The sequence below is a fragment of the Pongo pygmaeus genome, chromosome 10, assembly GCF_028885625.2.
Source record: "Pongo pygmaeus isolate AG05252 chromosome 10, NHGRI_mPonPyg2-v2.0_pri, whole genome shotgun sequence".
Lineage (NCBI taxonomy): Eukaryota > Metazoa > Chordata > Mammalia > Primates > Hominidae > Pongo > Pongo pygmaeus.
In genome coordinates, this window is record NC_072383.2 from 114,711,058 (window position 1) to 114,734,318 (window position 23,261).

The 23,261-nt window shown below is 36.3% G+C and overlaps 1 protein-coding gene across 4 annotated transcripts in view; it reads right to left on the reverse strand.

Annotated features, from left to right (window-relative positions):
* Window positions 1–23,261, reverse strand: part of MED13L (mediator complex subunit 13L) — a 320,014-nt gene that overhangs the window by 48,641 nt on the left and 248,112 nt on the right. For all 4 annotated transcript variants that reach the window (XM_054445342.2, XM_054445341.2, XM_054445343.2 and 1 more), the window contains 7 exons: window positions 15,667–15,812; window positions 12,997–13,191; window positions 12,443–12,631; window positions 8,324–8,489; window positions 6,008–6,112; window positions 1,585–2,316; window positions 545–770 (listed from right to left, as the gene is read on the reverse strand). In XM_054445342.2, the coding sequence (XP_054301317.1) occupies window positions 545–770; window positions 1,585–2,316; window positions 6,008–6,112; window positions 8,324–8,489; window positions 12,443–12,631; window positions 12,997–13,191; window positions 15,667–15,812 (1,759 nt within the window). The remainder of the gene's footprint in view (window positions 1–544; window positions 771–1,584; window positions 2,317–6,007; window positions 6,113–8,323; window positions 8,490–12,442; window positions 12,632–12,996; window positions 13,192–15,666; window positions 15,813–23,261) is intronic.

Sequence of the window (23,261 nt, forward strand, 5' to 3'; positions counted from 1 at the left end):
TTTTAGAATGTCTGAAAATTTAAAATTAAAGACAGCAGACACAACCAGTACTCATTTTTATGATGACGAAACCAGTAAAATTGATACTGATAGTCTATGGGTAGAGTTGATATTAATCCAGAGAATATATAGGTATAGCGCTCAGCACAGTAAGGATAAGAAGCGCTCCATAAATTGTGTATACCTACTGTTACAAACATTTTTTCCTTTACATTTTGGGTACTTTGGAATAATATTTTAAAAGAAATAGGGAGCATAGGCCAACAAGAATTAGCACATGAGAGAAAACATGCACTGTACAAGCTATAGCCTGGAAAATATGAGGCTTCATTTATGTTCGGCTGACTTTTAAACAAAGGTGAGCCATGACATAAAAAGGAACAATACGCTGTTCAATACAATAGTACCAAGAGCATGAATATGGGGACAGAGCAATCAGGCAAGACTATCTCAAACGTTCTGCCTCCAAAGTCTTCCCACACATGTTGTACTGACATAGATAGAAACCCACACCATGCTGGACTCTCTCTCTGTTAAATGGTACCTTATTCTTTTTCAGGGAATCTTTCTCCGTCCCTTGTTTGCATTTCTTGTTGGCTGTAAAGATGTATTTTATGTCACCATCTTCAAAGGTATAGGGGTCATTCACTTCTCCCAAACTGTCTCCAGGTTGTTGTGATAGAGGCAATGGGTCAAGGAAGTGGAGTGGCTGCATCTGGGGCTGTTTGTCTTGCCAGATTTTAAACCGTTTGTTAGGTTGTGCTAAGAGTCTAAAAGACAAAATGACAATTTAAACAAGATAAACAAAGTTAAATGAGTTTATTTAAAAAAAAAAAAAAAAGAGCATTTATGACTTAAAGCATTTACAAAGCTTAAACTTTTTGTAAAAACAACTAAAAATTCACCAATATAGTGATTTGCTTTTACAGTTTATATTCATGATTAAATAAAAATTAGCATACTTTGTCAAGAATATATGTTTTTGTCTCTGGGCCCATCAATTCCACTTAAGTGCACAGGTTCTCAGGACAGACTGCCTAGTTTCAAATTCCATCTGTGTCATTTACTAACTGCATGGCCCTAGTTTCTCAGTTATAAAATTAACATAATAATATGGTACAGTGAAGATTAAATGAGATAATCTATGTAGTTTTAGAACGGGTGGCTCAAAAGAGCTATAAATATTATACTAGATACATGATACATACACCTGAATGTAGGCAAAGCCTTCCTCAAAAATGTCAACATACAAAGAAGGCACTGATAGCAGTATGGAAAGTCTTATAAAGCTATATTCTTTAATTTATTCTTTAATTAACAAACAGTAGGGCAAAAATGTATTAATATATTTGGAGTGTACTAAAATGGCATAGAGTTCTTTATATGCCCATGTGTCAAATGACATGTGTGCTAACCTGTAAGTAGGACAAAGCATTTGACCATTAAACATTTTCCATATCCAGAATCAAGAAGGACAAAGAAAAGCCTACTTCAATTTTGAACCTGAAAGTTTAGCAGGGAGAGATGGGGAGTGAGCCCATGCCCTTCCGGTGGATGGGTGGGTGGTGCAGAGAGCTGTCTTACCTTTGCAATGCAGTGCTCTCTGAGTTTACCTCCATTTTGGCATCACATCTCTCACCCTGGAGCTCTGGAGGTCTGAACTCAGCATCATCACTGGGTGGGAGACGATAACTATGCCACCACTTTTCTGATGACTCCGGGTTCGAGGGCCTAATCCCACAATATAAGGCTGTCTCGCTGACCTCTGCCATGAGAGGCAGTCTTTGGCCTACGAGGACAGTTCTGTCATCCAGAGTAGACAACTGCTGGAGTTCTAGTCCATTTCCATAGAGGGCTGGATTCACAGGGACAGATGGTGGGTCCAAACTCTCTGTTTCCTGACCTCGTGGCTGAGGGCTGAGTGTTGGTGGCAGAGGGGATATAGGGGAATGAGGTGAATCCATAGGATTCAGATTCATTTGCTTGCTTGTATTTCTGGAAGGCACGGCCATTTGCTTATCATACTTCCTACTGCTAGACACCTCTAAGGAGGAGTCTATCCCTGCCAACCCTAGTTTCTGTCCTGGTGTATCTTGTTCCATGCATAATTCTTCGGCCACAGAGGGCCTATGGTGAAATGGTATTAAGGGTCTCTTTTGCAGCTTGTCTCCTTTTTCCTGTCTTTCTGTTGTTTTGTGCTTAGAAGAAGCAGGAGGTGGTAAAGATGAAGATGATGATGGTCCTGCACTGAACCCTGGTTGAGATATTGTGGGAGGTCGATTGGGTCCGACTGCACAACGTTTTAAAAGCTTATGCCTAAAATGAGAGTAAATAATTACATCATTATAACATTAAGAAAAGAGATTCTGACAAAATTTTGCCTTTCAAAGCATACATTAGATGTACTAATACATATAAAAGGGCTCTAGTTTTTAATTATACTTATATAACTAAAAAACACAATACACCCCAATGAAAAATGAAGAATCAATCACATATAAGTTAAGCAGATAAGAAATGGGCATAACAAAAGATGTAAAGTACATTGCTAACCCCTACAAATCACTGATTCAAAAAAACCCAAATCTTTTAGATTGGGTGAGGGCCTCAGATAACCTATTCATACTGCATCTTAAAACCGTGAGAGTAGAGCCATGAGATTCTCTGCCAAGAAACAACAAAGCTTCCAATTTCTATTTTATAACACTCTACTAACTGTAATATAGAATGGCTTATAATGGCTTGTAGTGCTGTAAATTGGGAATAAAATTAACTATGCAACTACTCTGCCTCAAAGTGTGGAACTAAAACAGTAAGTTTCAATCCTAAGAACATTTAATAGGATAAATATACTAGCAACTTTATGTGCCACTATATCTAGGCAAGAAGGGATAAAAGACAACTTTGGATCTTACAGACACACGTTAAAATGACAGAAGTTAACACCACACATACACAAATGCACCTGAACCATCTAAGCAGAAAAACCAAGTCGGCTCACATCTTAACACACTTCTTGGCAAGCATGGGTGTGAAAAATGGCTCAGTAAGAGCCCACTAGATGATGCCAGGGTTTAATCTGTACAACAAAGTTATACTGCAGGTCAGCCAGTACCTCCCAATATATAAATCATTCCCGGGGAAAAACGTGAGCTCTCCTGCCAGTGTAGTAGTCACTCTCTGAGGCCACTAGGGTGGCATTAAATTACTGCTGCATTGCACTAAATGATGCCCTAGTGAGCAGTAAAACGGATTTGTGGGGCATGATGGGATGGTTTAGTGGGACAGCAGGATGGCTGCCCTGCTCCGTAAGGCCATTAAATAGTGGAAGGAGTGGTCTGTACCATAACGGGCTCGGTAATCCTGCAGCAGATAATCTGCAAATACTCTTGCCAAAGTCTTTGCTACTCCAAAAAAAATAAAAACAAACACTCCTGAACTTCTTGCCTTTAAGCTCAACGAGCATGGTACCACAGTAACACGTGAATGTCTCATCAGAAAGTATCTCAATATCTTATGAAGGTACTTACTTTAAAACCTAAAATTTAAAAGTCTTTTAGACTTTTTTTCTCAGAGAGCATTTACCCATACTAGTTCTTTGAGAGACACTTTATGATACCCTCTTCAAAGTAAAGATTTTTTGCAAAGTAGATAATCTAATCATAAAGTAAGTTTTTTCAACTGTATTTAATGATTCAGCTACATTGCAAAAAGGTTAGAACAAGAGGAATGCACAGTAGGTAGGAGAGAATCACAGTGCGTCTCAGCAGGAAAGGAACCTGGTGCAGGCAGTGGGAAAGTCAGATGAAGTTGGCACACTATATGGGTGACTGGTGGTAGGAAGAAACCTGAGGCAGGGCCCAAGCATGTAGAAATAGATCATGCTAAAAGAACAAGGAAAGGAGAAGGACTACAACAGGCATTTCAAAGGAAGTCAGTGTGAAATCCAGTGACAGATTATATCTAAAAAGTCTGTAGGCTGGGAAGAGAAAATTGTGATAAAAATGACCACAACAGGGTTCCAGGTTTGCGGGGAAGCATACATGGTAAAAATTAAGGATTTTTCTTTTTTTTTTTGAGATGGAGTCTCACCGTGTCACCTAGGCTGGAGTACAGTGGTGCGATCTCGGCTCACTGCAACCTCCGCCTCCCGGGTTCAAGCAATTCTCCTGCCTCAGCCTCCTGAGCAGCCGGGATTACAGGCACGCACCACCATGGCTGGCTAATTTTTGTTTTTTTGTTTTTGTTTTTTTTTTTTTTTTAAGTAGAAATGGGGTTTCACCATGTTCGTCAGGCTGGTCTCGAACTCTTGACCTCGTGATCTGCCTGCCTTGGCTTCCCAAAGTGCTAGGATTACAGGCATGAGCCACTGCACCCAGCCTAAGGATTTTTCTTAAAGGCATCCCCCAAAATACAAGACTATGTGAAAGTCAGGTTGGGACAGAAGTTGGAAAGTCAATGGAAAGGTGCCTTGGTATGCATATAGTTATTAAAAAAAGACCTGAAGATATACACATTTGGCAAAGAAATACAGCAATAATTCCAGAAAACAAAAAGGAAAGCATTATTTGTTTATTTACACTTAATGTGTTACAAAAATAATTCCAGGTAGCTAATAAAAATGTGTAAAAGTCAGTAAATAGGTTATTTTTTTAAGTGAAAAAATCTGGGCTAAGGAAAGAGCAGGGAAAATAAGATGAAAGAAAAGTTAAATACACTACAATTTATATCCTATGTATGTGTTAAAGGCGGGCCTTAACTTGGCTGTGAGCTGTCCATAAGTCAAAGTTACTGGGAAAATACTTTTTGTCACACAATTCACAACAGCCTAGAGACAAGAGTAAAGGAGGTATTCACCCACTAACACCAGAGAGAGGCTCTCACATACTCAGAGAGGGAACCCTTAATGAGCAAACAACTTCTTCAAAAACATCCTCCCTGAAAAATCAATAATGAGTTTCATTAGGCTTATCCTTACATCTCTCAACAAGAGGCTACCAAGGCAGAGCTTGATAAAAGAATCAATTCAAGGGGCAGGGGAGAAGAGGAAAAGGTGTCAAAGCTGTTCCCTAAGTGTACACACGCAGCAGTCTGCATATATGCAGGGGGCGTATGGACTACCTCCTCAGCCTGAAGCCAAGTCACTCATGCTACATTAAGAAGCCCTGATCTCACCAGAGACATGAATGGCCATCTTCTAAATATGCTTATCTTACCTGAACTTTTTATCAACATTGAACAGTATCAAATTTGAAAGTGTACATTTCAGAAGCAGGGCTACTCAAAATAGCCCAGTCTAGGTGAAAAATCATCACCACTTCTTCTAACTGTCAAATGAGCTGGGGGTTAAGGCTTACGCCCACTTAAAGAATTTAAGAACCCTAATGAAAACCCATGACAATAAGATTCTTTACTACAACAAAGAGTGGTAAGTCAATGGAATATCCACGAAGAATGCAAAAATTTTCTACAAAAAAGCAATCTGAGGACGTATCCAAAGAACTAAATGAATAAGTTTATTCATTTAGTCAAGATATCATGACCGCAACAGTTTTAGCTTTTAGCAGTTGTGACCAAATACCTGTCTCGATCAAAAAATACCACTGCTAGCAACAAAACAAATTATCTACATAAAGTCTCTTTAATCCAAATTCTATTGACTCAAACCAATCTGTTTTTAATGTATCTCTACTTTAAAATTAAGAGTAGTTAAATAAAGTCATTTAAAGGGCTAAGAATTGTCTTGTCAAACTGATGCTTTTTGTTTTGAAGCTGCTAACCAGAAAAAAGTTGTGGGAGCAATACGTTAACAGGGCCAATTGTCTAACAAACTCTGAGTCCTGACAATAAAACTGTATCATCTGCATATAAGAAAAAAACTAATCTTTTTCTTCTCTACTGGAGGAGAATGGAGAATCAGGAAGAACTGATCTGTGAGGCCAGGAGATGAATCAACAAGATGCACCATCATTCGATCCATTACTATTTTGCCTTTTTTATTACATACCTGGAACAAGAACAGCTGACTCTTTGGGTTGGATCCACAAAATCCCAAGTAGCAGGATTGCTAGCAGGCTCTTCTTCAAGAGTTGGAGTTGACATTTGGCTCCTCCTAAAAGGGTTAAAAATGTGACTTATGTGTGAACATAATACCCATACCCCTGGGGAGAAAACTGTTCAAGAGTTGAATACATTTCATTCACATAGTAATGGTAGCCTGCTGACATGCAGTTCAGAGCAACCAATGAATAAAACAACCTGTTTTATGTACTGGAAGCAGGATTCAAAATGTTTCCATTTGGCTGGGCGCATGTGGTTCATACCTGTAATCCCAGCATTTTGGGAGGATAAGGTGGGCGGATTGCTTGAGTCCAGGAGTTTGAGACCATCCTGGGCAACATGGCAAAACCCCATACATACAAATACAAAAATTAGCCGGGCATGATGGCGCTTCCCTGTAGTCCCAGATACTTGGAAGGCTGAGGTGATTGCTTATCGGTAGCATGTAAATTCTGAGTCAGGAATGATGGTGATGCCAAACAATCCCAGATTATCCACATGGGTGGCTGAGATAGACACCCTTGCTTACTCATGGTTCGATGTACACAAACTTTGTTTCATGCACAAAATTGTTTTAAGACATTGTATAAAATTACCTTCAGGCTATGTGCACATGAAACATAAACGAACTTTGTGCTTAGAGTTAAGTCCCATCCCCAAGATATCTCATTATGTATATGCAAATATTCCAAAATCTAAAAAAAAATCTGAAATCCCAAACACTTCTGGTCCCACAAACTTTGAATAAGATACTCATCCTGTAAAATATTTACTAGCATTTAAGAGCAGCACTCCTAATGTGAAATAGAAAATAGAAGTATCTCCTACATATCACTGATAATTGGTAGCGAAAAGCAGATCGCTTTATTACACAATGAAATAACAATAAGGGGCAATATTTTTGGATTGCTGATTTTGCTACAGCAGATACTGCAAAGTGTTTCATCAACAGTGGCTCTACAGGCTCTACAAGCAGTTCTCCCACTCTCTGCCCTCCACTGCCCTCCTGGTTGTCTCATCTCCCTGTTCTGTACTGCTGAGAAAGGGACTATGATCTGTTAAGAGTTGTGGAGGTCTAAGGTTGATGGTGATTAAAAATCAAAGATGATAAGTGAAAGGAAAAGAAAAAGAAAATGTTTACTTGGAAATAATCTAGGCACTGCAGATGGAAGTAAAAATATCTGTACCAATTATTCTAAAGGAAAGGACCATTTTAAAGTGACTAGAGATAACTTTTTAATTCTAGAACGTGACATGATTTTCCACTGCAATTATTTTAGAGCTCTCTACTACATCTTCAGTGGACTATTCTAGAATCAATTCATTGGCCAATATTTAGTATGAAATTGCTAAAAGCTGGGTCCAAAGGACAGGTTTTAAAGGTTTTAAATCTGTATAAAAACTTGGAATAGTAGTCACTTAAGAAACATTTCACTGGCTTCTAAATGAGGGAAGTTATTGGATGTTACTGACATGCATGTCCATATTCATTCTGTTTCAGAGAATCAAGACTCATTTGTCTACTTTCATTCGTCAAGAAAGTAGACATCTACTCATAATAAAACAGATATGAAACTGTGCTGATTATGTTTACATAAATCTTGATAAGTGGAATAGCACTTATTGACTCCTGTTTGTCATTACTGTTTAGGCAATTAAAATAATCAGCAGCAGTCTTTTCTAAAAATCCATTCTCTCCTTTTCCAAAAGTATGTTAAAGAAGAAAGGCAGGGAGACTGGAAAGGAAGGAAAGTTAGGTGGGGGAAGAAAAGAACATAATTTTCTCAAATCAACAAACAGGAGCACGGCAGATAATAAACACCCCTCCAACTGTCATCAGTCTAGTTCAAAAATGTATTGTTAATTACAACTAAGGCCTGTATACAATAGTAAATCAGCAAGGAAGGTTCTTTCCCTTCATAATAGGGATACATTCATACACTGATATGCAAGGAAAAACCAAACTCACTGGTTACTGTCCTGATACCCATGGTGAATCCCTGTGCCAGCTGTGCTACAAAATATTAGGTCAACACCATGCCAATCTGTACAGTATCAGGAACTTCAAAAAGTTCCTCAATAATGAAATCAAGTACAGTAAATGTCTTGATTTTAACATCTTTATTTCAAATTTAGATGAAATACCAATCTGATGACCTCTCAAGTTTGGTCACACAACAGTGCAATGTGATTGACATTTTCCAGGTAGCAATCAAGGAGATGGTTACCAAACTATGATCTAGACATAATCGAGAAAACTTACTTGGACTGGGTTCTGTTGAGGATGCATTCCTTCCAGACTCGATGGACCATATGATTGTGGAGTTTTGGAGGAATCTTCCCCGATCTCTTTGGACTGTGCATAGTTATCATCCCTCCATCTTGGGAAACCAGGTGACTGGCAGCACTTTGCATACCTCCACTCTCACCTGAAAAAAAAAAAGGCAATTTGGAATGTTAGGATTTTCTGGAAAGGTTTCCTACTTCATAGACTGCTATCTTATTTAACATAAATATGCATTTTAATTGTTGAAACTCGTATACATGTAGCTTTTCCCCTATCCCCTGGCAATAACACTATCTATAATCATGAGTAAAATTTGTATCAGAATGGTTTTTTTTCTCTGGAACTCTGTCCATATGATTTCTTTGTTTTCTCCCTAAATCAATTAATCAGATGAACACTCACACACCCATAAGGGCACACACATACACAGGCACTCCTATTCCACATGTATTGGAAACAACTTAGAAGCAAGGGTACATACATCACAATATTAAAGATGCAAACTTCCACTGATTGTTTTAGATTTTTAAATCTTAACACAGTCAATGAGTTTCAAGGCAAAAGGCAACAGTAGAGGGAGCTTTATACCCATGTAGCTAAATGGCTGTATATCAGCGGCACACAGTGCCCTGGGTAGGAAAAAGAAAGTAATGGCACAAAGCTTTTAACAAGGTCAGATTTCAAATTTGTGTGTGATACTGTTTGTCCTTATGCCTGACACTATGTATTTAAAACTTAGTACTAAAACACTGAAAGAGGTTGTCTTGACGTTTTATTTCAGAGGATTAAAAATTCACTGGTTTCTCTCTAGTAACTCCACTTAGTTTTTCCAAATACAGTGGTTATGAATATATTTCTTTCAACTATGTTCATTATGATTACTGATGATACTGGTTGTTGTTTACATTTTGAGTATTTTACTAATTCTATCTTATATAAGACAAATACTAAAGTCAATTTCCAGTATTAAATTCTGATTGAATCACTTTCATCTATTTGACTTAGTAAGCATATATTATGGATTTTCTTCTCAATAGAACTATGATGCAAAACATCTTAATGAAAGTCAAGGTGAAAAAGAAAGAAGCAACTTTATAACACAAACTAAATATTCTTATTATCAATGAAAGATGATGATAATACAAGCTGAATGGTCAGGCTTACGTCTATTTTAAAAAAAGACCCAAATGCTTATATTCTAAGGAAATGAAGCGCTATTCTTTCCGATAAAAGCATTACTATATTACAAATGAGATAAGAAATTTGAACTTTCTTTGCTACATTTTAAAAGTTCCCAACTTGGTTCATGATACAAAAGAATTAATTTCAATTTTACAATTGCTTTTCAAACACCAATTATAAAACTAGGCAAACTAAAGAAATAAACAGAAGTAGAAATAGATAACATAGACCTTCTCTCCAAAACATCCTATGATATAGCTAAAGAGATCATATGCCCATGGTATCATAAAGAAACAATTTATGACCAAGAAAAGAAAAGAGTAGGGAGAAACAAGCCATAGAGACTTTTCTGACTAAAGCTAGGTTGAAGCTTTTCAGTAGCACTTAAATGACTGAACTAAAATCTGAGTGGTATCTTAGATGGAATTAAACAAGACTTGTTACTCCAATCTGTTAAAATGCATGTTGAATGTTGTTACTTGCAATTACCTCTACATATCAAACAAAGAGGCAAGTGGATATGCCAATCCAAATAAGGTATGAGTAATGTCACTAATACTATTTGGCCCTCCTAAGCCCTCTGCTAATCCAGGAGAAACTTGGTGTTTTTTAGAGGGCAAAGTAGCCCATTCTGTCCTATATCTAGAAAAATACAGCATTCAACTACAGAATGTCAAGGCTGACCGGGATACTCTCTGATACAGCATTAAGACTCCTAACCTGTAATTCAACATCCTATGATATGAAAATTTAGGCAAATTCATTTTACTGCAAGGATATCGGCAACTTTTGTTCAGTTGTGTGTGTTTGTTTTAAGGAATAAGGCGACATCAGGGGATTTATTTATCCAAGGCCTAACACGATAGCATACAGAGTTAAAGGGGAAGGAATTTGAAGATCCATAGTTAATTAATCCACATTGAAATCCCCTATCAAAAAAACCTCTTGTTTCTGAATTATGACTATTAAGAGTTCTGAATTGATCAGAGGTCAAAGCATCAAGTACACAGCAGGCTTTCAATTTTAAGTTGAATACAAATTTCACTAAGTACAAGGCAAAACAAAAACAAACAGATAACAAGCGGATAACTTAATGCAGTGCAATTGTTAAAAATCCAAATTGTGATGTGAAATTAAAAACTTCAAAATACTGATCATTCTAATTTTTATATTAATATATCTTCTCTATGATGATTACTACAAAAGACTATGAAAGTTCTTTTTTAGTTTAATATAGTTGATTGATGACAAATCCTTTCACAAGGAATCATCCAAATTCTCTGCTCTACCAAATGAAAGCCAGAAGTACTTTTTTATTTTTTTGAGATATGGTCTAGCTCTGTCGACCATGCTGGAGTGCACTGATGCTGTCTTGGCTCACGGCAACCTCCACCTCCTGGGCTCAAGCCATCCTCCCACCTCAGCCTCCCAAGTAGCTGGAACTACAGGCATTTGTCACCATGCATGGCTCATTTTTGTATTTTTTGTAGAAACAGGATTCTACCATGTTGCCCAGGATGGTCTGAAACTCCTGAGCTCAAGCAATCCACCTGCCATGACCTTCCAAAATGATGGGATTGCAGGCATGAGCCACCATGCCTGGCCTTGGATGTACTTTTCTTTTCTTCTTTTTTTTTTTAACCATCTCAGCAAATACACAGCTCTTAAAAACAGACATGTCCATTTCTATGTCTCCCACAAAACATCTGAGTAGTTACCTCCAGACAGTGTTGTGCTAAACTTTGAGTTTTGCATATTGCTATAAATTATTGCTACCAATTGTATACGACTTTACTGTTTACCAAGCACTTGTATATATTACCTAGTATGTACAACAACCCAGTAAAGTATGTATTTATCAGAAAAAATAACCAAGATTCAGAAAAACTATGAGAATTAAATAAGGTCACCCCCTTGTAAACGATATAGCCAGGTTTTACAACTAGGTGCGTTCAATCACAAAGTATATGCTTTTCCCCAATATCTTCTTTAACTATAAACATTTATTTAATGCCCACTAATTGCCAAGAATTGTGCTAGAAACTTTGAAATTTTGTCTTACTCTGGTAATTTTCATGAGGATTACGTATGTATCATGCTTGATAGTTTGAAAATAAACTTTGAAAATAAAGTTTAGCAGCCAAGGCTTTATTTACTCTAATGTTCCTGCCAGCTTGGCCCACATTCAATGCTTATAAATAAATAATCTCATTTCAGCTCAAGTATGATGAGCATCCTTTCCATACTGACCACAGTTCTAATTAAAGTGAGGTCAACTACAACAATAACAAAGTTAATATAGGAACTATACTACTCAATAAAGAAGGCAAAAATGTTCCCAATTTAAACAATTTCTGAATTTTTCCATGAAGACAGGCAGTTCCAACTGTCAAAATTATCCCATATAATATTTATTATTAATGCAGACACTTTACTGACAGGGAAAAGTATTTATTCAGAGCTACTAAGCACTAGTCTAACTTTACATCTAACAGGGAAAAGAGTTGTTCAAGGCCTGTCCCTGGCTGACAATGGTCACTGGGGCAGAGGCTTCAGCTATTCTCTGATTTAGTATTCTTCAGTTGTTCAAAATTAAAAAAAAAAAACAAAAAACCCTACATTTTATCTATATGTGAACACATACACACGTAAAGGGGCAGATGTGTGTGCAAACCTTAATAGAATCTAAACTATTTAATAACAATGAAGACTAATATGGACAGTTAAAATTCTGCAGTGTATGAATTCTGTTTGTTTATAGTTTTCCTTCTCCATTTTGTAAAACCCTTACATTACTTTACTACCTCCATCTCTTCCAATAGGAATTTCTGTTTTCTCACCTGTTCCATGGCAGGTAGACTATACAATTGTCTGAGATCTCTTCTCCCCAGGACACTACTGGATCCTACTCACCTAGGATAGCCTGTTCTGGAGAGGTGGGAGGGGTCAGAGGCATCCCACAGTTACTTGGGTCCTTCACACTACCAAGCCCTTGCTGCCCAACTGCAATGTGGCCTCCAGCACTGGCAACACTCTGAGGAACCGGGATGTCATTCTGAGAGATCAAAACAAATGCTGAAGGGTAAACCATCCGAACACCACCTATAAGCAAAGAGAACAAGGAAAGAATCAGGACTGAGAAAGAATTCATACAAGACTCCCAATTTTATGATTCCAATGGTGAAAATGAGATGCTCATGAAGTACTGCCAAAAGTGATAGGCTCCATTCTTTCATAAGTTAATAGCTGTTTAAATATGTGTTTCAACATGATGATAAGAGCATTTGGAATACAGGGACCAAGGGTGCTTCAGGCAAGATAACTACTCAGTATATACCATTGTGTCAAGAGAATTTCTTTAAAAAGATGGGTATGGAGATTATTTCTGATGAATCTAAATGATTATCTTTTTAAATTAAGGAAGAGGAAGAAGAATAAAGTTCTTCAGGCAAAATATTTTCTCTTACCAACAATTACTTCAACTGCCACAGGGAAATCATCATCATATCCCAACTCGTCTTCCTCTTTCAATTCTTCTTTCTTTTTTAGCACCATCGGGTAGAAATACTGCCATTCCTCAATCAACTTACGAGTGGCTGGGTCTGACATCTTGTATGCTTGGCCTGTCAGCGTCCCATTTAAGCCATAAGGACTTACCAGTACTATGGAGGGGAGGAGAAACACATGCTAAACATTAGAGAAATAATTCCTACTTAAGTGCAACACTACATATGTGGTAATTTTAGGTTACAGTATCACTTAATGTGCATTGTTCTTTATTTCCTAACTCTATTTAAAGTATGATTTAAAAGAATTTTTTTAAATTATTTTTGTAGAGACTGGGTCTCACTATGTTGCTCAGGCTGGTCTTGAACTCCTAGGCTCAAGTGATGCTCCCGCCTTAGCCACAAAAGTATGATATTTTGAAGTTTCTTGTTTTAACATTTATTATTATTTATACACCTCTCACCTCCCACAATTTTTAAATGAAATAAAATATAGATAGTACAATGTTATCAGACAGCTATGCTTTGAAGCATACACATATCTGTTTAATGATAGCCTGTACAATGTAAACACTGAATCTCCCAAAACAGAAGAAAATCATTCAACATGTAGACCCCAAATGCTGCCTAAAACTTGAACACTCTTGTGGTTCCTGAGACTCCCTAAACATCTGTGGTAATCAAAGAATAACATATAAGTGAAATTTCTAACAGTGGGAAAGTCTTAATGTACAAAAGCTCGAAGCATAATAGTTATCATTCCTGTTTTGACTGTTTTAGAGGTCTGTTGATAAAACAACTCTAAGTAAAATTTGATTTAACTCAAAGTAAAAGACCCAAAGTACTCTATCTTCTTTCAGTATTTGACCTTGACGGCATTTTCACTGAGTCAGACACAAAAATATAGTTAATATAGTACTGTGAATTACCTAGCCAGTTCATAGCCTTGGAGTGAGTACTTCAATCTTCCAAATAATACGTTTCTGAAAATAAAGGCCACTTTTTCTTAATTCTAATTTTTAACAAAAACTCAGCATGGTCATTAAACGGAATGTCTTTTTTTTTTAATTTTTTTAAAGAGCTAGATCATATGTCACATCAATCAAGAGAGAGATAGCTATAGACATCACACGTATCGTGGAGTCTTTCTGCTGTTCCTCAATGATCCAAATGGGATAAAAATACTGACTCCAACTAACACAGTTAATCAAGGGTAATTCTTTTGCAATAATGCTTCCAGGAAATTCCCACATCAATTTGGATAATTATGATGAACATAATTATCCATAAGGACAGCAACTGCCTTAGTATGGTCTTCCTCCACACCAATCATGGAAAATAAGCAGAATAATGCTCCACAAAAGTATTCTATGACTTCCATCAGTGACAAAAATCTGAAAAATTAAAAGTGGTCTATAGGGACCTGGTATTCCTAATATTATTGTTCCCAACGTTGAAGATTAGAAATAAGTTCTCTTCCCTCATGACTAGTTATTCCTCTGTTATTACCATAACTAAATGCTTTTATTCTGAGTGATAAAATGTTGGATGAAGTCAGATGGTCCTCAGCACTTTCACACTCAAGAAAACAGTATTTTAAAAATTCTGACAAGCCATAATTTGCAAATACTGTACAATTTGTACTGTACAGTTTAAGAATTCGGTTTTGAATTTTCCAGTAGTTTTACTATATTTGGGGCAAGAAACAGATGCTTTCATTGAATTAAATCAGAATAGTTTATAGAAAACAAAAAATAAATACAATGGAGGTTAAATGCTCACGACAGGCTGTTACAGCAATTATAATATTTTAGTCAAGTCTGTTAAAATATCAGTGTTTTTTAAAATTATATTGTGTGATATGCTAAGAGTATTTCAACCAGTCATCTCTAATAATGACATATTAGACTGAACCAAAAAAAGATTGTTTCCATATGGTTCAATCTAATATTATAACATTTAAAAGCTGTTACTCACAGAAAATTCTGAATTCCAAAGACAAAACTAAGATTTGTAATGCTCGGATCAAAAGGACATGAAGTTATTTTGGTGATCTAGGTGGTAAAGCTGAGAATTAATGAAAATATGAATGTATCAATTACATGTAAATTACAACTAAATACCTATTACCAATGGAGTTTAAAATTAAAACAAAGGAACATCGCTGAAGAAACTATACACTGTATAATTCTAGAACTTTGATTCTGATAGAAATTTCAAATACTAAGTATTTGGTTTATCTTCTATAAACCATTACATTCCTAAAACCTTGTTAATAAACACAACAATGAAAACCTTTAATCTGTGACTTTGGTCATTACTCATTGAATTATATTTTTCAAGTATTTATTGATTTTCTTTTGTTCTGAAGGAAATTCTACATTTTATTCTTACAAAAGAATACACATAAGACCATCTTATATATGCGATAAGCTTCAGCGAAAAACTAACATACTATTACTACTTAATTATGAAATGGTAGTCTTTTCTTCCTTCCTCAAAATCTGACCCTTATGCTTAGCTTTAAAATGTCCACTTAAGATAAGGTCTCACCCTGCAAAACTTTACTGGGCAAGATGGTTATTCACTCGGTGGTGGATAGGGGTGGAGAGCAGGAACATCCAAACTTACCTTGAAATGGTGCAGGTGAAGACTGAGCCATGTGTATATGCTCCTCATTGATCAAATAAATTGGCTGGTGCTGGGCAATCTCCACACTTGTGCATACATTACTTTCTCCATGCAGAAAGAATGTGAAAGCACAGGACAAATGCTCACTACAAAAGAGAGAATGAGAAACTCAACTTTATATTTTGGTAGGAAATGGGTGCTAGAAACAGGAACTACAGGTAAGATACAGCTCTACTTTATCAACCGTCCAGTAAGGCTGACTTCTAATTGTGGGCAAAAGAGAAACTTCTAATTCAGTATTGACAAACTAAGCCATCAGATAAATCTGGAAATACGAATATACTGCATTGAGAACTTTTGTAAGTTACTGTACAAAATGTTTCCAGTTTCATTTGCATAAAATCTAACTCTTATGCCAACTATAAACACCTAAGAACAGAGAAAGAATTGGATAGTTTTCTACTGTCTCAGTGTCTAGCATATGACAAGCACTCAAAACGTGTTAAGTCAAATAAATGAATAAACACTTAAAAGACTTATTTTTTAAAGTGGCCCACTGACCCAGCATAACAGCTCACACCTGTAATTCCAACGTTTTGAGAGGCTGAGGCAGGAGGATAACTTGAGGCCAGAATTCAAAACCAGCCTGGGCAACATAAGACGTCATCTCCACCAAAAATAAATAAATGAATTAGCCAGGTACAGTGGTGCGCGCCTGTAGTCCTAGCTCCTGAGGAGGCTGAGGTGGGCAGATTGCTTGAGCCCAAGGGTTTGAGGTTGCAGTGAACTGTGATCAAGCCACTGCACTCCACCATGGACAACAGAGCAAGACCCCTATCTCAAAAAAAGTGGCTTACGAACAAGATCAGAAGGCAACCCCTCAGCACATTTTTTCAAAATTGTAACTTTGGCCCTAAGATAGCCATAACATCCATTTCTCAAAACATCTCGTAAGAACATTTGCCTGATGAAACAAAATCACTTTTACTAAATAAAGCCAAGCAACCACAATTTTTAAAAGTCGTCTCAAAAATGCTGCTTCTTTTCAAAACTTCTCTAAAATATTATAAAGTACATTTGGAGTACTACTCAAAAAAAAAAAATGTTGTTTCAAGTGCAAAATTATAATGCTTGAAAGGAAAAAATGAAATAAAATTAAAATGTTGCTCTATCACATAGTGACACATATATATTCTCCTTTGACCAGTATGTTTAGATAACACTTTTTGTTTTACCAAAATATGACATTTCACCAGCAGGAAACACCCAGTCTTGGTATCTGGGTATTTAACATGACAGAGTAAATTCAAGATAGTGACTACAATTTTAAAAGAATTTTGAAAAAAGTTTTAAAAACCCTTGATACCATACTTCTAAGTTTATAAAGTTTACAAAAGCAAAAATGCACATAATTTGAACATCTATAGGTATAAAATAATTTAAATAGTAAAAACACTCTGTCCTTTACGAAAAGGACACTAGAAACACACCATCTTCTACATACAACATTATGCCTGGCACATTAAATAGGACCAAAATATAGTTTTACTGATTGTGGACTGGCTTATCTTTCAGCTGTAAATTTCAGTTAAGGGAGTTTGAGCTGACTTATCCCTATTCATGCCCAGTATTCCATGTAGTTACTAGCTTATTTATAAGAAGCTGGTGGGAGAAATAAATGTAGACTATAGCCATAGAACACGTTCTCTATTCCACCGAGTCCCAACTGTGCATGAGAACAAATACAACCAACATTTATCTAAGAATGGTGCAAGGAGCCTGAAGTGACACTGAAGAAAACACAGTTCTTGCCCTCAAGGAGCATATTCACTAGCAAGAGACTGATACGAAAACACATGAATAAAATAAAGCCAGGCACAAACATACAAATAATAACAAAATGCCATAGAAAGGCTAACGAGTAGTGATTTCTTCAATTTAGAATATACAAATGCTTTAAGAAGAAAAGAACAAATGAAAATTTGAGAAATGTCCATTCAGGTATTTTGTCCAGCTTTTAAATCTGGTTGGTTTCTGCTACTGACTTGAGTTTCTTAGATATTCCAGATATTAATCCCCTGTCAGATATATAGTTTGCAAATATTTTCTCCTATTCAGTGGGTTACCCTTTCATTCTGTTGGTCAGTTCCTTTGCTGTGCAGAAGCTTTTTACTTTGATATAACCCCATTTTCTATTTTTGCTTTTATTACGTGGACCTTTGAAGTTTTATTTTTAAAATCCTTGCCCAGATCAATGAATGTGAAGAAGGACTTCTCCTATGGTTTCTTCTAGTAGTTTCATGCTTTTTTTGTGGGGTGGGGGTGGGGTGGGGAGGTGATCTTATATTTAAAGTTTTTAAATTGAATTGGTTTTGTATGTGGTGAGAAATAGGGGTCTAGTTTCATTCCTCTGCATGTAGAAATCCAATTTTCCCAGCATCATTTTTTGAAGACACTATTCTTTCCTCCAGTATGTGCTCTTGGCACCTTCTTTTAAATCAAGTGTCTGTTGATAAGTGAATTTATTTCTGGGTTCTCTATTCTGTTCCATTGATTTACGTGTATGTTTTTATGCCAGTGTCATGCTATTTTGGTCACTATAGCTTTACAGTATACTTTGAAGTCAGGTAGTGTCATGTATCCCCCCACCACTGCTTTGTTCTGAAAATAAAACATGCAAATGGACAACCAGTATATAGAAAAAATGTTCAACATGAGTAATCATCAGGGAAACGCAAATCAAAATCACAATAAGATATCCCTTCACTCCAATTAAAATGGACATCATCAAAAAGATAACAGATAACAAGTGTTGGCAAGGATGCAAAGAAAAGAGGACCCTTATACACTGTTGGTGGGAATGTAAATTAAGACAGCAATTAAGAAAAACAGTATAAAGATTCCTCAAAATGTTAGAAATACAACTACCATATGATCCTGTAATCCCATCACTGGTGATATACCCAAAGGAAATGAACTCAGTATGCCGAAGAGTTATCTGCACTCCCATGCTTATTCATTATTATTCACAATAGTTAAGACATGGAATTAATCTTAGTGTCCATCAAGGGATGAATGAATAAAGAAAATGTGGTATATAATACACAATGGAATACTATTAAGTTATAGAATGAAATCCTGTCATTTGAGACAACATGGATGAACGTGGAGGACATTATGTTAAGTGAAACAGGTCAGACACATAAAGACAAATACCACATGATCTCACTCACATGTGGAATCTAAAAAACCTGATATCATATAAGTAGAGAGCAGAATTGTGATTATCAGAGGCAGGGGAGGGGAAGGGAAGAGATGGAGGAGGTTAGCCAACAGTTACAGTTAGGAACAATAAGTTCTAGTATTCTATTGCACAGTAGGGTAACTAGTTAACAATAATGCATTGTATATCTCAAAATAGGTAAAACAGAGAATGTTCTTACCACAGAGAAATGATAAATGTCTGAGGTTATGGATTTGTTAATTACCCGGATTTGATCATTACACACTGTATACAGGTATCCAAGCATCACTTTGTAGCTCATAAATATGTACAATTATTATGTGTCAATTTAAAATAAAATAGAATTCAAAAAAGAAAGAAAGAAAATAGGGTTTAATAGTAGAAATAAAAAGTAAGAGAAAACATGAGGCAAGGAACAGATGTGGTTAAGAGAAGGATATAGTTTGGAATGGTGGGATGTGACTGGAAAGGAATCAAAAAAAGGATGTCGGGGGGCCATCCCTTGAGACATCGAAAGACTCGTATATGCAAAATAACAGGGAGTTAATTTAAGGATTGGTTTTAGAAAGTCTAAGGAATTGTTATAAAGATTTCAAAATAGTATTCATTTGAATTTGCTATGTCCCAAAACACAAACAGTTGAGAAGCATAAATAAAAAAGATCAAAATCGAATCAACGATCTTTTATATTGATAACTTAAAAAACAAAATGTCCTTTTAAAAGAGGCATTGAAAACAAGAAAAATAGAAGTTACAGTGGAAATATAACAGAAGCCACCAGTAACTATATAATTTTTGGCAAGTTATTTCATCACTCTGATCAGTTTCCATACATGTAAAAGCACCTGTTAGTGCAGACTGCTGGGCCCCTGAGGCTCTGAGTCAGGAGGTTTAGGGTGGGCCCCATAAATCTGCATTTTTAACAAGTTCCCATGTGATGTTGCTGCTGCTGCTCCTGGCTCAAAGACCACACTTTGAGAATCACTGGATTTGATAATGCCTAAATCCCAACTATTAAATTCTATTTTTTTCTAAGATCATGTAAAACAAGGACAGGAATGACAGCACTGACACTAGAAAGTTGAATCCCCCTGTGACCTAGCAACAGCACTTCTAAGAATTTATCCCATAGATAAAACTATGGTATTGAGTATAGATTATAGCACTGCTTGTAATAAAGTCTGAAAAACACTAAAATGTCCATCAGTAGAGGACCTGTTAACTAAACTATGGTATGTAAGCTACAAGGTAACGCCCTGCAGCCATGTAAAAGGAAATGATCACACTGATAGGGAAACACCTCCAACAAGGACTATTATGAGAAAAAAGGAACAAGGTACAAAACAATATGAGTAATATACACCCAGTTGTATAAAATGGGAAAGTGGGGAGAAAAATATTTCCACACACAATTTGCTTACAATTTGCAATGTGGCATAACATTTTTCTGAACAGATCATTTAAAAAACCTAATAATGGCTGGGCAAGGTGGCTCATGCCTGTAATCCTAGCACTTTGGGAGGCAGAGTTGGGCAGATTGCTGAGCTCAGGAGTTCAGGACTAGCCTGTACAACATGGCCAAAACCCCATCTCTACAAAAAATACAAAAATTAGCTGGGTGTGGTGGCACTGCCTGTAGTCCCAGCTACTCGGGAGGCTGAGGTAGGAGGATTGCTTGAGCCTTTGAGGTTGAGGTGGCAGACAGCCCAGATCACGCCACTGAACTCCAGCCGGGGTGACAGAGAGACTCTGTCTCAAAACAAACAAAGAAACAAACAAACAAACAATCCCTAATAATTTTGATTCCCTCGGGGAATGAAACGGCATGACTAAAGGGGAAAGAGAGAATTCACAATATTCTTTTATACTTGTTGAAATGTGGGGTCATGTGTCACACAGAAAGCAATGTGAAGGCAAGATCTGAGGAGGCCCTTGCCTCCTATCCTTATGCAGCGCTGCTTGTTGGCCCAACGAGAGGAGTGCTCTAGAGAAATCCGTGATGCTTCCATTTGTCATATTTGGCACTTAGTCAAAGCCTGCTGAGACCCTGATTTTGTAATCCAACATACTAGTTACTTGATTAGCAAGCCATCAATATCTTTATCCAAAGCAATGCTAAAAATGGTGAAATAAAAACTGCACTGAGAACAGAATCCTGTGTCATCTCATCAGATAACTCCAAGCTACAAATTCAACAACGAGTTGTCATAACTCATTCTACTCTAAAGAGAATAATCAAAAAGGTTATGTCAAATGTCTTGATAAAATATGGACACATAACAACTATCATATTTCTCTGATCTAGAAATGTGCCTGTAAGTAAAATTCCGGTGTTTTCATGCAAAGTCCAACCTCCTTCATTTCACAGATGAACCAATAGGGCTAAAAAGACTTTAGTGTGCCCAATAACACTTCTAAATGCACGACTGGAATTGGCCTTAAAATTCAATGTTCTTTCTACTAGCTGGCTCGTACATAAGTTGGAACGTTCATTTATATTAACTCTATCAACTTAAATTTGTTAAGATGAGATCAGATTTGAGAATGAACATTGAAGATAAGGGGTTCTATGAATACAATTATAGATATGTTAGGGTATACAGTGTTACATGAGAAGTGGGAGGTAAATCTTTATTACAAGCTCTATACCATGTTCTTGCTTCTTGCCACTTATTACTCTTTTTTACCTGAACCTTTACTCACCCCATTTATTTCATATACTTTCATTAAAAATTTTAAGAGACTTTGGAGATTATTAAGGTCAACCTCTTTCTGATTCGGGGGAAGGCAAGATTGCGCCCAAAGTTACAAGTTCAGAGGACAGCTGGAATAAAAACCTGGTCCTTCTTCTTAACATAGTGTTTAGTACATTCAAGATTTTCTACCTTAGATCAATGCTGCCTTCACCCCTATTCAACATCAACATAAATCAGACATAATGTAACTTCAACTAGTCCCTGCATCAGTTCTACTATCTCCCTAACTGCTATAGGCCAGAAGATACTATCAAATGAATACACAGAACCAAAAACATGGCAAGGTCAAAGGAAAATTGGAGCTTCACCCCTGTTCTCTTGGGGGCATGCCACTTGACAAGTATTCCACGCCTTCTCAACTCTGTTTATTCTCCACTCTTTACTCAGTAAATCAGGTCTGATTCAAGTAATTCTTTGTTTAACCTCTTTCTCACCTTAAAAATCTCTGCAGTTAAACTTAATTCACCCCTCCCTAGAGATTCCTTTCTCTCTGTGAAGGTACTCCTATACCTACTCTCTTTCATCACAAATAATCTTTATGTCTTCCTCAATTTGCTTCAGGTAACCCAACCCTGAAGCACCTCCTCTTGACCATGCTACCCTTTTCTTCACCCTCTACCAACTAATATCAAGTAACTAACATATAAATAAAATGATAAAATGGAGACATTAATACTAGTATCATCACTAAATAATCTATATAGAAATAAGATAAATAACTTTTCTAAGTATTATAAAAGAAATAAATAAGGAACTAAGAAAATAATGGGAGTTGGGGTCTATTCTAAAAAGGGATTGGTCAGAGAAAAGCTTCTCTGGAAAAAAAAAGGGGGAAGGAAGCATTTAAACTGAGGTTTAAATCATAAGAAAAAGGAAAGTGGTAAAAAACCATTACAAAAAATTGAAACTTGTAAGTGCAAAGGTATGGAGTTGAAGAGTCTGCCATTTTTAAAGACATTTTTAAAAGGCAATGTGGCTATATCACTGTGAAAATGAAAAAAACTAGTGTAATTAAACCTACTGAAAAGACAAAGATTACCAGAGTAGCTAAAATAATTAAAATAAACCCATCTACATATTGCACAAAAGGCGTGCAAAGTAAAATTACACCAAAAGTTAAAAAAATGTAGAAAATCATATGCCAGATGAATTCTAACAAGAAAAAACCTGGTACAGGAATAACAATAAATGAAACAACGAAATATTTTAAAACTGAAGTTCATCAATAAATATATAAAGAGAAACTCAAGAAGAAAAGTAATCAATCATGAACATGTACACAGCCACACTGGTATGCAATATAGCTCAGAAATATACACAGAAAAAATTAGAACAAGAAGAAACTGACAAATCTAAAATTAATAAGTATTTTAACATGTTTTCTAGTGTATACCATGGCTTTCCACAAAGAAAGAATGTATCCTCTTTCCATGAATACATGGAAGAGCTACAAAAATTGAATATGTAACAAGACACAAGACAAGTGTTACATTTCAAAGAAATGATGATACACAGTCTACATACTCTTTTTGGGGTGGTTTTTTTTTTTTTTTTTGAGATGGAATCTCACTCTGTCGCCCAGGCTGCAGTGCAGT